This window comes from Panthera onca, chromosome D3 (genome assembly GCF_046562875.1).
Source record: "Panthera onca isolate mPanOnc1 chromosome D3, mPanOnc1 haplotype 2, whole genome shotgun sequence".
Lineage (NCBI taxonomy): Eukaryota > Metazoa > Chordata > Mammalia > Carnivora > Felidae > Panthera > Panthera onca.
In genome coordinates this window covers 2,145,199-2,159,645 of record NC_138350.1, presented here as the reverse complement: position 1 = coordinate 2,159,645, position 14,447 = coordinate 2,145,199, and the positions used below count along the sequence as shown (strand labels likewise).

General features: G+C 50.9%; 1 protein-coding gene across 9 annotated transcripts in view; it reads left to right on the top strand.

Annotated features, from left to right (window-relative positions):
* The window catches only part of GLT1D1 (glycosyltransferase 1 domain containing 1), a 92,712-nt gene that overhangs the window by 67,728 nt on the left and 10,537 nt on the right, over positions 1-14,447 (top strand). For 8 of the 9 annotated variants that reach the window (XR_014135847.1, XR_014135846.1, XR_013551416.2 and 5 more), the window contains 3 exons: positions 3,511-3,554; positions 4,091-4,211; positions 14,302-14,400. Coding sequence is in view for 5 of the 9 variants with exons in the window: in XM_060612063.3 (XP_060468046.1) it covers positions 3,511-3,554; positions 4,091-4,211; positions 14,302-14,400 (264 nt within the window). In the remaining 4 variants the exon portion in view is untranslated. The remainder of the gene's footprint in view (positions 1-3,510; positions 3,555-4,090; positions 4,212-14,301; positions 14,401-14,447) is intronic. The other variant, XM_060612068.3, reaches the window with a different exon arrangement.

Sequence of the window (14,447 nt, the reverse complement as noted above, 5' to 3'; positions counted from 1 at the left end):
CTCCATCGCGGGAGGAAGCGGGGAGGTGAGGAGGCCCCTAGACCATGGTTCCTGCAGAATCTACTGCCTGCGGGTTGACCAGCCGACCCGTGGTGAGGGCCCCGCCAATGACTGGCACCTGCAAGCGTGTGCCCTCTGCTGGGGGCTGAAGAAGCTTCACCCTTCCGGGCCCGCCTGCACGGGGCGCTCAGGGAGAACTGTCCTTCCCGGAAGTGATGCAGGGACTTCGCTTCCCAACATCCTGTGCAGAAATTGCTTGGGACTCCTGAACACATCTGAGCATCCAGGGCGAGGCTGTTGCTGGTTACCAAGAGGTGAGCGAGGCCTGTCTGGTTGTCCTTGGGGAAGACACCGGCCTGTGTGACACCCCCGCAAAGTCTGTAGGGACTTTGCCAAGGGACACACGGCCAGCACGCGGCACACACGGAGGACATGCTTAAGAATCCTCTAAAATGGGAAACTGCTCGTTCTGAAAACAAAAGCTCTCCTCTTGTTATCGGTGGTCCCGAATACTAGAGATTTCCGCCCCCCCACCCAGGGGGCCAAAAGGCACCCAACTATGTGATCATGAGTGGAAAAACAGGGGCAGAAATCAGGCATTGGCAACTTCTCCTTTTTCATTTGTGTGCGAATTTTTCATCTAAAAGTGGAGATTTAAAGCATGAAGGCAGGTCAAAGTGCCCCAGCGAGAAAGTTCAGCAACCGGATTTTGTAACAATTATACACAAGCCTGTTAAGTTTTCCTGGATCATGCAAGCGTTTGGGGTTTCTCAGCAAACTGCTTGTCGATGGCAACCAAAAGGTGTTGCCGAATTGTACTCGCACAGTGGATTCCGCCCGTTTATACTCTCTCCTCACTGAGGTGTCTACACCCAAGTACATCTGTCCTCTGTGCTGTTCCTGTAAGTTCGCTATGCAAATACGTTAAACTCTAAAAAGATTTTTTTTTTCTGGGAATAATCTCAGTGTTCCTTATGCATCCACGTTTGCTGTGTTAGCTTTGTGGGATAATCTCAAGTCATGCCGGTTGTTTGAAGGATTTGGGGTCCAACACACATGCACACACACACACACACACACACACAGTGCTTCCTGGCCAAAAGAAAGGAAAAGTTTCAGGAAAGCAACACTTTTTTTTTTTCCTTCCGTTTGCATGATAAAAGGACAGGGATATTGTCATATTCATTAAACCGGCTTGTTTTGTAATTCCTAACACCTGCTGGCAAAGCGTGGATGAGACTAGAAATTGAATCTGCCCTCGCTGCTAGCTCACGGGGAGTAACGGGCCAAGCCAGCAGGCACCATATCAGTAAAATGTGTTTATGCCCTCATCTGTCTGTATCTTTGGTGATGTGCTCAGAATTTCATGTCACGCTGGCAGAAACTTAATATTTGTTATTTTTCATGTTTGTTTATTTTTTGAGCGGTGGGGAGGGGCAGAGAGAGAGGGAGACTCAGAATCCGAAGCAGGCTCCAGGCTCCGAGCTGTCAGCACAGAGCCCGACGCGGGGCTCGAACCCACCGAACTGTGAGATCATGACCTGAGCCGAAGTCGGACGTTTAACCGACTGAGCCATCCAGGTTCCCCAAACTATCTTAAAAGCGTATTCGTTGTTGATGACACCAGGGGAGGAAGGGCCAAGGGCAAACGGTGGTCTGCTGGTTGTGTCTGCACTTGGGTGAACACACGCCGTGCCCCCCGCCCAGGGGATCCCCTCATGTTCTCCTGGTCCCTCAGAGAGTAAGCTCGACGGATAAGAGGTCACGTGCGCCCGCGGTGTCACGGCCTGGGCTCCGAGGGCCGGGCAGGGTGCCAACCTGTGGGCACCGGGCACCTGGCACCTGGCTCTGCACCTGTCAGTCCTGCGCGTTGAGAAGTGAGACAGCGTCTCGGGCACCGTGCGTGTGAGGCGATGTTTACAGGCCTTGCCGGTGCCGTGGTGCCGTCCGCAGCTCTTTCTAGGACATTCAGCCCTTTCTTCTGCTGTTCCTAATGGTCATGGCCCCGCACTGACGCCTTTGGTCCTCCCTGCAACCCTGAGGCTCTGTTCCGACGCTCACTCGACGGCCGAGGAAACTGAGGCCGGGAGAGGCGCACGAACGCAGGCGCGGCCGGGGGCTCTGAGGGGCCTGGGGGGATCTGAGCCCCGCTGGCCTGCACCCCCTCTCTTCCCGTCCCTTCCCCGTCTGGGAATGCGTTTGCTGAAAACCACGCGGCCTCTCTTCCGGGACGACACAGTACGGGTACGTCAGTTCAGCACGTCCCTCAGCAGGACTACAACAGACAAAGTGCGGGCCCTTCCCCTGGGGACAGAACGCCTCCAGACGTGGAGTGGGAGCAAACTCCAGGCTCGAGGACATGAGGGTGTGACTAAGGTTTCACTTGCCGCCCCACCTTTTCTTGAGATATAATTCATAGGCCATCAAAATCACCATCTTAAAGTATGTGATGCAGTGGTTTTTAGTATCTTCACATAGTTATGCAACCATCACCCTTACCTAATTCTGGAACATTTCCCTCTCCGCACTAGAAACCCCATGCTTATTAGCGGCCACTCCCCGTTGTCTCCACCCCTCCCCCCATTGTCTCCACCCCCACCACCAGTCCCTGGCAGCTGCTTACCTGGTTTCTCTCCCTTTGGATTCGCGCATTCCTGACGTTCCATGTAAATGGGGTCACATGGTATGAGGCCCTTTGTGACCACTGATTTCACCGAATGTCTTGTTTTGAGGGTCACGCATGTTGTGACAGGCGTCCGTGATTCTCCCCTTCGTGTGACTGAGTTATATTCCACTGTGGGGGTGGACCTATTTGTGTATGAACACATCCGCCGATGGACATGCCCTTGGCTTTAAAATTGCGTTTCCACGAAGACGCCGTGTCAAAAATAAAACTTTGGGGCGTCTGGGTGGCTCAGTCCATTAAGCGTCTGACTCTTGATTTCGGCTCAGGTCGTGATCTCCCGGCATGAGATTGAGCCCCACATCCAGCTCTGTGCTGACAGTGTGGGGCCTGCTTGGGATCCTCTCTCTCCCTCTCTCGCTCTCTCAAATAAGTAAATAAAATTAAAAACTATTTTTTAGAAATAAAATACAATGTTAATTCTGTTGGATCCTTTGTCTTAGTTCTGCCAAGGATTCCGACTCATTCTGCCCAAAAGGTTTAGGACAAGAGCCACCACTCAGTGACTCCACCAGACCTTCACGGGACAGCTGTGTGGCCGGCAGACCACACTGGCTGTGGATGACTTCTGCTCGACACCTTTGGTGGCTGTCCCCGGGACTCCCCCAGGCTTTGTGTGACAGGCTGAACAGCAGACACGAGGTCACGTGTGTTTCTCTGAACTTCGTCTCCAGTGCGACTCTGTCCCTCGTCGCTATTACCTAACAGCGGAACCCGTTTGACTTGGTTTTCTCCTTCCTGAGTTGTTGAGTCCGACTCTGTTGCCGTGACATGAAATTCTCTTGAGACCGAGGCTCTTCCTAAAATGTATCCTGGTGTCTTTTCAGGTGGACCCGGTGTTTACAAGGGAAGTGGGAGCCAGAGTAAAGAGGTAAGTGTGGGACGTGAACAAGCATTTCGCAGGACAGGAAACCCGGAGGCTGGTACATCCCCTGCCCCCGACTCTCGGTGCCCAGGCTCTGTTCCCGGCCCTTCTGAGCGTCACCCCCTGTAATGTCCTGATGATCCCGGGAGGTCCGAGCTGCTCTCCCTCCCCCCACTCGACAGGAAGGACACCGTGCAGGTAGCGTAATAAATCCCCGTGGTAGTGGCGATGCCCAGCCTCGCTCGCTCAGGGAGACGCGGATGGAGAACACTTAGAATCGTCACTGGTCACGCTGGCCAGAGCTGAAAAGACCTGAACTGTCCAGAGCGCGGCTGACCTGGGGGAAACAGAAACACAGGCTTCAACAATTGCTCACATAAGAAACAACCCGGACCAAGTATGAGTCCAATGACTTGGGTCCTGTCTCTCTGTCCCACTGTCCTCGGCCTGAGGGTGGCAGGTGGAAACTGTCGCCTTCCCCCTTCCTGCCCCCTCCCCACACGATTCGCAGGGACAGAAGCACGTCCCCACTCCTGTTTCAGGGCTGCGGGCGTGCGGCTGATCCGAGAGATGCCCCAGGGAGACCTACACGCAGCGCTCAAGAACTGCTTCGCGGTGGTGAACAGCTCAGTCTCCGAGGGCATGTCTGCGGCCATCCTGGAGGTAAGCACGAGCCCCAGTCCCGGCAGAGGAGCCGGCAGAGGGCCCCTCCTCCCTGCTCTCCTGGGCGGAGGGGGCGTCCTGGTCAGTCGAGGTCCGCACTTCTCACAGCTGCAGGGAGCAAAAATTCCCTGGGATTTTCGGAAGCCGGTTTTAAGTTCTACACGGGACGTAACACCATTTCCTGTCTCTTGGCCGTTTGTGGTTGCCAGCTACAAAACAAGACAAAACTCGGTGGCCTCTCTGAGCCGCTAAATCTCTGTGATGGGAAGGCGCTGACTTGTAGGAGGCTGGGCCGGGAACTGGGATGGGGGGGGCGGTTATTCTGGCACGAAGCCTTCTGTTTCTTGGTTTCTTCTCCCCCTTTTCAGTAGCTCTCTAATCCCAGAATTCCCGGGATGAGGACGGGTCGGACTTTGGCCTGTGGCAGGGTGGGGGCGGGGACGTGGAGGGGGGGTTACAGGTGCAGGGGGAGGGGCCAGGCCGAGCGGATCCCCTCACCCAGCATCCGGCTTCCTAGGTACAGAGACTCACCTGTTCTGCAGGGGTGGGGGAGTCGGTGGGGGGGTGGGTGGGAATGGAGCCTGTCTACTTGGGGGTCCTGAAACAGGAGTGGGCACATGCTGTGTCCCCCCGCCCCAACATGTTGTGGGGGGTGGGCGGCAGGCTGTGGCTTCTGACAACGGGCTCCATCCAAGCCCTTGAACCTTCCGGCTTGAACCTCTGCAGTGGCCGGCTGGCTCACCAGGGTATCTCGGCTGCTTCCCGCGGTTTCTTGGGCGGCCAGCACGCGTCCAGCCCAGAGGCCCTCCCTTCCCCTTGCTGTCACTTCATCTCACTCTGGAGCCCTTTTCCAGAGGGGGCTGAGCAGGGGGCGGCGTGCGTTGGCCTGTGGCCCTGACAGCACGTCACGAGTTGCAGCACATACCTGGCTCTCACGGCCCCGAGCACGTGCCTTGCACGCGGTAGGCACGCCCAGGGTCCAGGGCAGGATAAGCCCTGCTTGGAGAAGGAAACGGTGGCCATCGGGCCTCCAGGACCGTGGACCGGGTTTCTCGTTTTCTTTCTCGCTACGTGGCTTTCTCCTTCCGACGGCTACCTGGAGCGATGCCATCGTTTGTGGTCCGTAAGGTCCATTTCTTCCCTCGGACACCAGTCGAATTTACCGAACAGATACCATTCGGTGTCTCACAGAACACGGTTCGTGACTAAAGCAGGAAAAGGAATAATCCTCCCTAAACTAAGGAACGACTGATGTGGGTGCCTAATATTTTCTCGTGGGATCGTTTAAAGAAGCTAAACCCAAACAGCATCAGGAACAGGGGTAGAAGCTGAACACGGGTGCCTGGATGCCAGCCCCAGGCGCCCCCAGAGCGCACAGCGTGGACCGAAACCCGCTTGTCGTCAGGCACAGCCGGGACCTCCATCCGAGCTGGATGATGAGCGTCTGTCTCCACAAGGCTTGTGCCCGGGGTCAGCGCAGGCCTTGGGGAGACGCCTTCCACTCCTGTCCCAGCTTCAGAAGCGCACCTCTCACAGCCCCAGTCCTTGAGCTGGTGCTGATCGGCTCCTTTGTATGTAAATACACATTTTCTTGTTCAAGTTCCCTAAGATTCAGTGCAGTCAAATCCAGGAATGATTTCATAACCAGCACACGCAGCGTCTGACAAGGCAGCTGGGAGCGGATCCGACCGCCCCCTGTGTAGCTGTTGTGCGCCTCCTGAAAACCCCAAGTGACCGTTGGGTTGAGGGTTTTGAATGAAACTGATTTTGGGGGAGTGGTCTGGGTCCTCGTCATTAGTGGCCATTCAGAGAAGCAAAGTGGTGAATCACGGAATGAATGCCTATCACTTTTGAAGGAAGCGATCTTCCGACCTCTCAGAATTAGCTTTGTTCTGTTTTGTTTTGTTTTTCATGGAAGCAAATAAAAATCTCATTTGCTAAAACACATCTCTTACCAAGAAACTCCAAAAATCAAGCCCTAGCTGGGTGTGTGGGCGGTAGGGTGAATATTCCTACGGCAAATTCGTGGTTTCAAGTTTGGACTCATTATGGAGTTGAAGTCTCCTGGAATCAAACTGAAGTAATATAAAAAAGTATGCTCTTACTTCAGTCTTCCTACTTAGGGCCTCCTCCCCAACCCAGAACACACACACACACACACACACACACACACACACACACACACACCACTCTGTGGGTCAAAGTTTCTGATGCCCGGGGGGAAGGAAGGCTGTATTCTAATGTTTTGTTTTTTTTTTTAAGAGAGAGATAGAGTACGAGGGGGGAGAGGGGCAGAGAGAGAGAGAGAGAGAGAGAGAGAGAGAGAGAGAATATCAAGCAAGCTCCATGCTTGGCACAGAGAATTTATGTCTTTGTTTGGGGCAGAAAGAAGGAGCTGGAAATAGGAAGGAGGAAATCCATAAATGAAGGTAGGGTTTTTGGAAAGTAATCACTGCTTGGCAAGAAAGGCAGCTGCATGATTGGGACAGGGTGGGAGGTGAGGCAGCGGTCAGTGGTCGGGGAGGGAGTGGTGGTCAGTGGTGAGGGTTAGTGGCTGAGCTGTGTCCCTGCAGGAGCTCGGGTGTCGGAGTCCTAGCCCCCAGAATGCAGTCTCTTCTGGAGATGGGGCCTCTACAGAGGTGGTCACGCTAAGATGAGTGGTTAGGGTGGAGCCCAAGCCACCACGCCGGGTGTCCTCGTGAGAAGAGGCCATCTGGACAGACAGGTGCACACGGAGACAGGGAGAAGATGGCATCTCAGAGCCAAGGAGGGAGGCCTGGACCAGATAGATCCTTCCCACGCCCTCGGAAGGAACCGACCCTGAACCTTGATCTCAGACTCCCCGCCTCCGGAATTGCGACCGCACATCCCGCATGGCTTAAGCCGCCCTGCTGCCGTGCTGTGTTAGCCCTCGCACACCACTGCGGTGGGAGGGGTGCCCGACCTCGACGCTAGGCATTGTGGGGAGCTGCTCCCGTCGGGATCCAGGGGAAGAGGGACACAGCAGGACGACTAGCGGGGCACCGAGAACCAAACGCATTCCTGCTTCCTGCCTGATTCTAAGCTGCTTTCCTTCCTGGAGGGATGGTGGGGCTTCTACAGAAAGCAAGTGTCCCCACCAGGCCGTGTAGCTGCCACCCTACCTAGATCCCGTGTGCTGCTCGACACCAGGGAACACGCCTGTCCTGTGACCTCACCGATTCCCGACCAAGGCAATCTCCAGTAAGCGCTGTTTTTGTACGGCCAGGACAAGGCATTAAAGAAAGATAAAGCCACAACATTTATCACCGGACTGAAAACGAAGAAGTTTCCGAGATAAAGAAAAACTCATTAATTTGTGTTCAGTGACATCACCAGCCATACACACAGCATTTTATTGGATTTAGTACGGTAACAGTAAAAAGTTAGCAACAAAGTAGTCGCTTACTGTGCAAATAAATTTATTGACAAACAATATTTGGGCATGCATTTTATAGATTGTTATCCTGGGCTTTTGTTCTGGACTGTGGGGCCCACTCCGAATATAGTGAGAGGTATTTCGCACTGTGTCTTTTTTAAATGCTTCTTTAATACAACAATTTTATTGAGCTATAAGCCACATAATGAGCATGTACATTAGTTCACTCATTTAAAGCATCAGTTCATTCCAAGTGTGCAAATTCAGTAGCTCTTAGTCTACTCGCAAGTTGTGAGCCATTAGCAGCTTTAGAAAATTTTCATCGCCTCCCCCCCACCCAAATATTGCACACATCATCAGTCACTCGCCATTTCCCCAGCATCCCCTGCCCCCACACCAAGCCCAGCCTGAGACAAGCACTGGTCTGCTCTCTGGTGTCACAGATTTGCCTCTTCCGGACATTTCTTATAAAGGGATCCGACAACATGTGGGCTTTTGAGACCTGCTTCCATCACCGACATGATGTCATGTTCTAGGATGTGCGGGCACCTCCTTCCTTTTCACTGCTAAACGCACCATGGTAGGAACACACCGCGTGTACAGATCCACGCACCGGCTGATGGACATTTGGGTGGTTTGCACTTTTTGGCCATTATGAATGCTGCTGCTGTGGACACCTGTGTACAGAAGTATCTGCTTGACCACGTGGTTCCACTTCTCTTGGGTTTACATCCAGGAGTGGAGCTGCTGGCCCTTCGAGGAGGAGCCAGTCTGTCTTCCAAAGTGGCTGCGTCATCTCATATCCCACCATCAGGCCATGGGGAAGACCAGGTGCTCCACACCCTCGTCAACGTGTACTGTCTTGTTGGCGACAGCCGTCCTACGCTGTGTGACGTGGTCGCACGTTGTGCACTTGACCCGTGATTCTCTATAGATGAATGACATTGAGCATCTTTTCGGGCGTTTGTTGTCCTATTTATATCTTCTTTGAAGAAATCCCTTCTCAAATCTCTTGCCCGTGTTTTAAAACAATTTTTTTCAACATTTGTTCATTTTTGAGAGAGAGAGACAGAGAGAGAGAGAGAGAGAGAGAGAGAGAGACAGAGCATGAGTGGGGGAGGGGCAGAGGGAGAGAGGGAGGCACAGAATCTGAAGCAGGCTCCAGGCTCTGAACTGTCAGCACAGAGCCTGATGTGGGGCTTGAACTCATGAACCTCGAGATCATGACCTGAACCTAAATTGGACGCTTAACCAACTGAGCCACTCAGGCGCCCCTCTCTTGCCCATTTTTAAATTGGGTTGTTTCGCTCATTATTGAGTTGTAAGAGTTCTTTATATATTATAGATACGAGTCCCTTACCAGATAGATGCTTTACAAATGTTTTCTCCCATTCTATGGGTTGTCTTTTCATTTTCTTAATGGTTTCCTTTGAAGTTCAAAAACTTAAAATTTTTATCAAGTCCAATGTATCTATGTTTGTTGTTATTACTGTTGCTTGCGTTTTTGGTGTCATATCTAAGATTGCTTGCCTAATCCAAGGTCTCAAAGATTTACTCTTGTATTTTCTCCTAGGAGTTTTATGAGTTTAGCTCTTCCATCGGGTTGATGATTCATTTTGAGTTAATTTTCATGTATGGTCTAAGAAAAGGGTCCAAGTTTATTCTTTTGCTTGTGTATACTATAATTTTTATTCCAAACTTTAATATAATTTAATTTACTTTCTTTCCAGCTCCCTAGTTCCTAAGGGCACCTGTTATTTATTTGGGATTTGGGGGTCTGGAATGCAGTCTTGAGCTCTGGGACATGTAGTTTTGCTGTGTGAATCTTACTGATTCAGGTAGAGAAACCATCAGCAACCTTAATCTTACTTGTAATGATAACTATGCCCAGAAATGAGTCTAAGCTCTTCAGTACCATCACTGAAACCTCCCATCACCCTTAACGAAGGAGATTTTATTATCATCCCAATTTTACATCAGAGGAAATAGGCGAACAGGTGAGAGAGTGTGACATTGGCTCAAGATCAGACAATTAGTACAGTTGACCCTTGAGCAACATGTTGGGGGGCGGCGCTGACCCCCACACATCACAAATCCACGTATACCTATTGACTGCCCCTGAACTTAACTACTGACAGCCTACTGTTGACTGGAAGCCTTACCAATAACATAAACAGCCAATGAACACACATTTCATATGCTGTATTCTTACCATAAAGTTAGCTAGAGGAAAGAAAATGTAATTAAGAATCATAAGGAAGAGAAAATATGTTTACAGTCCTGTAGCATATTTATTAAAAAAAAAATCCACACGTAAGTGGGCTCTCATGGTTCAAACCCCTGTTGTTGAAGGGTCAGCTATACGTAAAAGAACCAGGATTCAGACCCGGTCAGAATCGCTTCAGAGCTTTTACTTTAAGAAAATTATTATTTTTTTTTATCTTTAAAAGTTTAAGCCTCAAATTTAAATCCTGTTACGCAGGGTCTTTCTTACCCCCCCTCCACTCCATATTTACATTCCCTTCTCCCACAGCCACACTCTGGTTCCCAAAAAATGTGATCAGAGAACATACTTTTTATGATTTCAGTCATTTTGAATGTATGGAGTCTGACTCGTTTTGACTTAACATATGGTATGTTCCGGGGGAAAAAAACCATGTGTGCTTGGGAAGAATGTGTCTTCTGTAGTCATTGGAGGCTTGTGCTGAGAATGTCAGGTTAATTTGGTTAGTCCTGTTCAGGTCGTCTGTCTCCTTGATGGTTGTCTGTCTGGTTACTCTATCGGTTATTGAGAGTGGGGTATTGAGATGTCCCATTATTATTATTAAATTGCCATTTCTCCTTTCAATTCTGTCAGTTTTTGCTTCACATGTTGTGGGGCCTTGTCTTTAGGTGTGTGCACATGTATAATTTTTATGTTGTCCTGATGTATTGATCCTTTTATCATTATGAAATGTCCCTCTTTGTCTCCAGTAACAGGTCTTGCCCTAAAGTCCATTTCATCTGGTGTTCACACAGCCAGGGCAGTTCTTATGGTTACTGTTTGCGTGGTATATTTTCTCATCCTTTGACTTTCAAACTTTTGCGTCTTTGAATCCAAAGCGTATCTCTTGTAGGCAGTGAATATAGTTGCGTCTTGCTGTTTTTAACTGAGCCTCACAATTTCTTCCTTTTTAGTTCAGTGTTTAGTCCATTCACATTTAATGTAGTGACTGAAATGGTTGGTTTCCATCATTTTTTTATGTGCTTCTGGATTCTGTTTGCTACTCTTTTCTTTAGGAATTTTAGGGAGAGATTTATATGTGAGATTGGCCTGTGGCTTTCTTTCCTGTGCCATCTGTCTCATGCTTCGGTATTATTGTTGAGCTTGTTTCATAACAACTATTTGGAACGTTTCTTTCCTCTCTGTGATCTGGAACAGTTCCTGGAGCCCTAGGATTATGCAGCTTGATGAGTTTGTCGAATTCCCTTGTGACACCGTCTGAGATGATCCTTTTGTTGTAGACGGTTTCCTTGATGACTTCTCTGTGTCTTTTATAGAAATTGATCTGTTTTAGCTTTTCTACTTCTACCACGTTTAATTCAGTAAGATGCATTTTTCTTGGAAACTACCCATTTCAGTTAGATTTTCAAACTTATTTGCAAAGATTTCTATAGATATCCTCCTATAACTTTAAACTTCTTTGTTTCAGTGGTTACTTCCCCCCTCGGTCTGTCTTATTTTGCTTTCTCCTTTCTTCTGGTGATCAGGGTGCTGGTGACTTCCTTGTTTCATTGGCTTTTTCCCCCCAATGAATCTCCACATCAGTTCCTTTGTTTTTGTTTTCTACTTCATTAATTACACTTCTGTTATTGCCTGTCTCCTACTTCCTTTGTTGTTGTTGTTGTTGTCGTCTTCTTTTCAGGCCTTTTGAGTCCAGCAAGTCTCCTCTACTGTATAATACCACCTCGTTACCTCCCCTCAATCAGCTGGTCCCGTCACCTAAGCCTCCTGCATCCTGCCATTTGCAGGTTGATAACAAATGTTTATCAAATGAGTGGACAACTCTCAGCGGTGTGCAGCCTTACGTGTAGGGTGGGTGCTCGATGAGCGCTGGCTGGGTTGATATGCAAATGAGTCTGCACAACAGGAGGGGTGATAATAAGCTCATTTTTGCGTGAAACAGGGATATGAACTCTGGCATCCCTCAGGATCGGCGGGTCCTGTGACTCTCTGGTCACCGGTTTTACAAATCTACCCTTGTCTCTTTAGCACTACATCTACCTCTGTAGATATCTCCTCTCAATCTCTGTATCTGCCACAGATTCCTCACAAATACTCCAGTGCTCAACCCAAGTCGGGGGATGAATGTACCGCTCGAGTCTGCAAATGCTGTGGGGGCTGCCTGGGACAGAGGAACACGCTACAGGGCTCGCCATGCACCCTGACGTGTGGCTCACCTTCTTTCTGAACTCTGCCCTGACACGAGGCAGTGGGTGAAACAGGACAATCTCAAAGGTCTCATCCGTGCAGAGGATTCGGCAGTTAGTTGACAAATGTCTAGAAACGAAATCACAGTGTGTTGCGTGAGTTTAACGAGCTAGCGACCTGCACTGTATGACAAGCAGAGAGACAAGCCATATGACTCATAGCTTCAGTCACCATAATTATGTTACGACCTCGTAACTGATGTAGTTGATGTGCCAGTCAGTTTATGCCACAAACCACATAATGGTGTTTGCGCAAAATGACATCTGAATTTTTCATGCACTGTGGAGAGGAGAATTTAGTCCCTTCTTCCCAAATGATGCAATCAAGACCCAGGGAGACGTCCAGGACCTCGACAGTATACTTGCTCTGTTGGTGGTTCTTGGATTGAACAATAGGAACTTTCACAAATGCCTCATTGTGGGGTGGGTGGTATGGGGCAGGAGCCTGGTCGGTTTTCCTCCAGCCCTCCAGGCAACTGGGCTGTACTCCCAACAGGGACACCCACTGTGTTCACCTGGAACAAAGATAATAAGACCGGGATCTTAATTCAAGACCAAGGCCTCTTGATCCCCAGCCCGTGCCGTCATCCAGGATGCCAGACCATGCCTGCAATGTGTCAGAACCCAAGGGGCCCAACCAGGAATCCATAAGCACTTGTGACCTAGTGTTGGGACGTGACCATTTCAGGTTACTTTTCCCTGGTGCCATCGAGGTGCCTCGTTCCCGAGTGTGATGACCATTGAAGATCCTGGTCTTGGCCCTACAAAAGGAAAATGGAAAATCTGACTCGGAGACCTTCTGTGTGCTTGAAACGCCAACAAGAGAGACTGACAAAGACGGACCCATCACTGTGTTGGGGACGCAGCCAGGCGGCTGGGGAGGAGCACTTCAGCAGGGGCTCTCGTCCACAAGTCAACCTCTACCGCTTTCCCCAATGGTGGAAGCAAAGTAGCCCCAGAGGAGTGCCGACAGGAAGGGTGTCTCCAGCTCCTGCATTCTCTAGGGCCTGGATCCTGAGCTCAAAGTAGACCTGGAAGGGGTAGGTGATGAAGAGCCAGAAAACAAGGCACGCCCACAGAGACAACAGCGGGTGGTCAAGATGGCCACGGTGAACAACACAACTGAGAATTCACTCTGCAGATGCTCCTGGGGCATTGGCCCCACAATATTTATTGAGCGTTTACTATGTGTGACGCCGGGCTCTGGTGTTCTGTGGGTGTTGCTGGCGTCCCTGCCTTACGAAGGCTCTGGTGTCACAGACCTTCCCACCGCGGGGCACGAAGTGGCTGTGGTTGGGTAGACTTACGTTTCTGAGAATGGAGTATCACCCCTTCGTGAGCAAACTTTGATTCCACAGAAGTAGACGCCGCAGGCAGAGGCAGCGTGCCCACGACGTGCTTTTGTGGAATGAGAGCCAGATTATCGGTCTGCTGTTGGCGCAAGCCAGTCCTGCCCGTGGGCACCAGGCTGCCAAGGGCGTCCCTCTTACCCACCGGACGGCACCCCCCGCACGAAAGTCCCAGGTGATAGTAGCCACCGGATACTCACTGTCGGAGGCCGGAATGGACCCGGAAGAACTGGCCTCTCCCGATACCCTTGCAGGTCAAGCTCCCCAAAACTGCAGGAAGAGAACCAGAGAGGTGCTTCCTTGCCGGGTGGGCGAGGCCAAGTCTTCCCGCTGTGCTCGCGGGCACCGCCCGAGGTCTCGATGCCAGCTCCTGCTGGGCTGCAGATGCCATGTGCGGGCCCCATTCCCTGGGGGGTGGAGAAGCTGCTTGGTGAATAATCAGGATGATGAGTCACGCCCCTTCTTTCTCTCGTGTGCGTGCCAAGGAGACGTGCTCAGTCCTCCCATTCTCACTGCTTGTGCTGCGGGCAGATTACCCGCCGGGGGAGTGATGAGGGTAATTAAAGATGTGTACCGCAGGCTGGCACTGCCCAGGCGTCCAGGGAGCGTTTGGAGAGAGCGCGTTTCTCTGTGACACTGTGGCAACCATGTCAGACAGAGCCTCACGGTACACAGCTTTCCAGAACTAAAATTCAGCACGTACTTTGACAATGGCGTGCTTTGATTGGCTCATTGCTCTGGCAAGCGGTGTTTCTATGAGCTGCCAGAGGTCCGGTTGCCATAGAAGTTATTCCCCCCACAAACTGGCTCAGGCCGCCGGAGAAGCTCCCGATCGCGACTGCCTACCTGTCTCCTCTCTCTCTCACATCCTCAGGCGATGGATCTGGAAGTTCCCGTGCTGGCCAGGAACATCCCCGGGAACGCGGCAGTGGTGAAGCATGAAGTCACAGGGCTGTTGTTCTCAGACCCTCAGGTAAGGGAGGTGGGGTCCCCAGGATCGGCTCATCAGAATGATTTTCG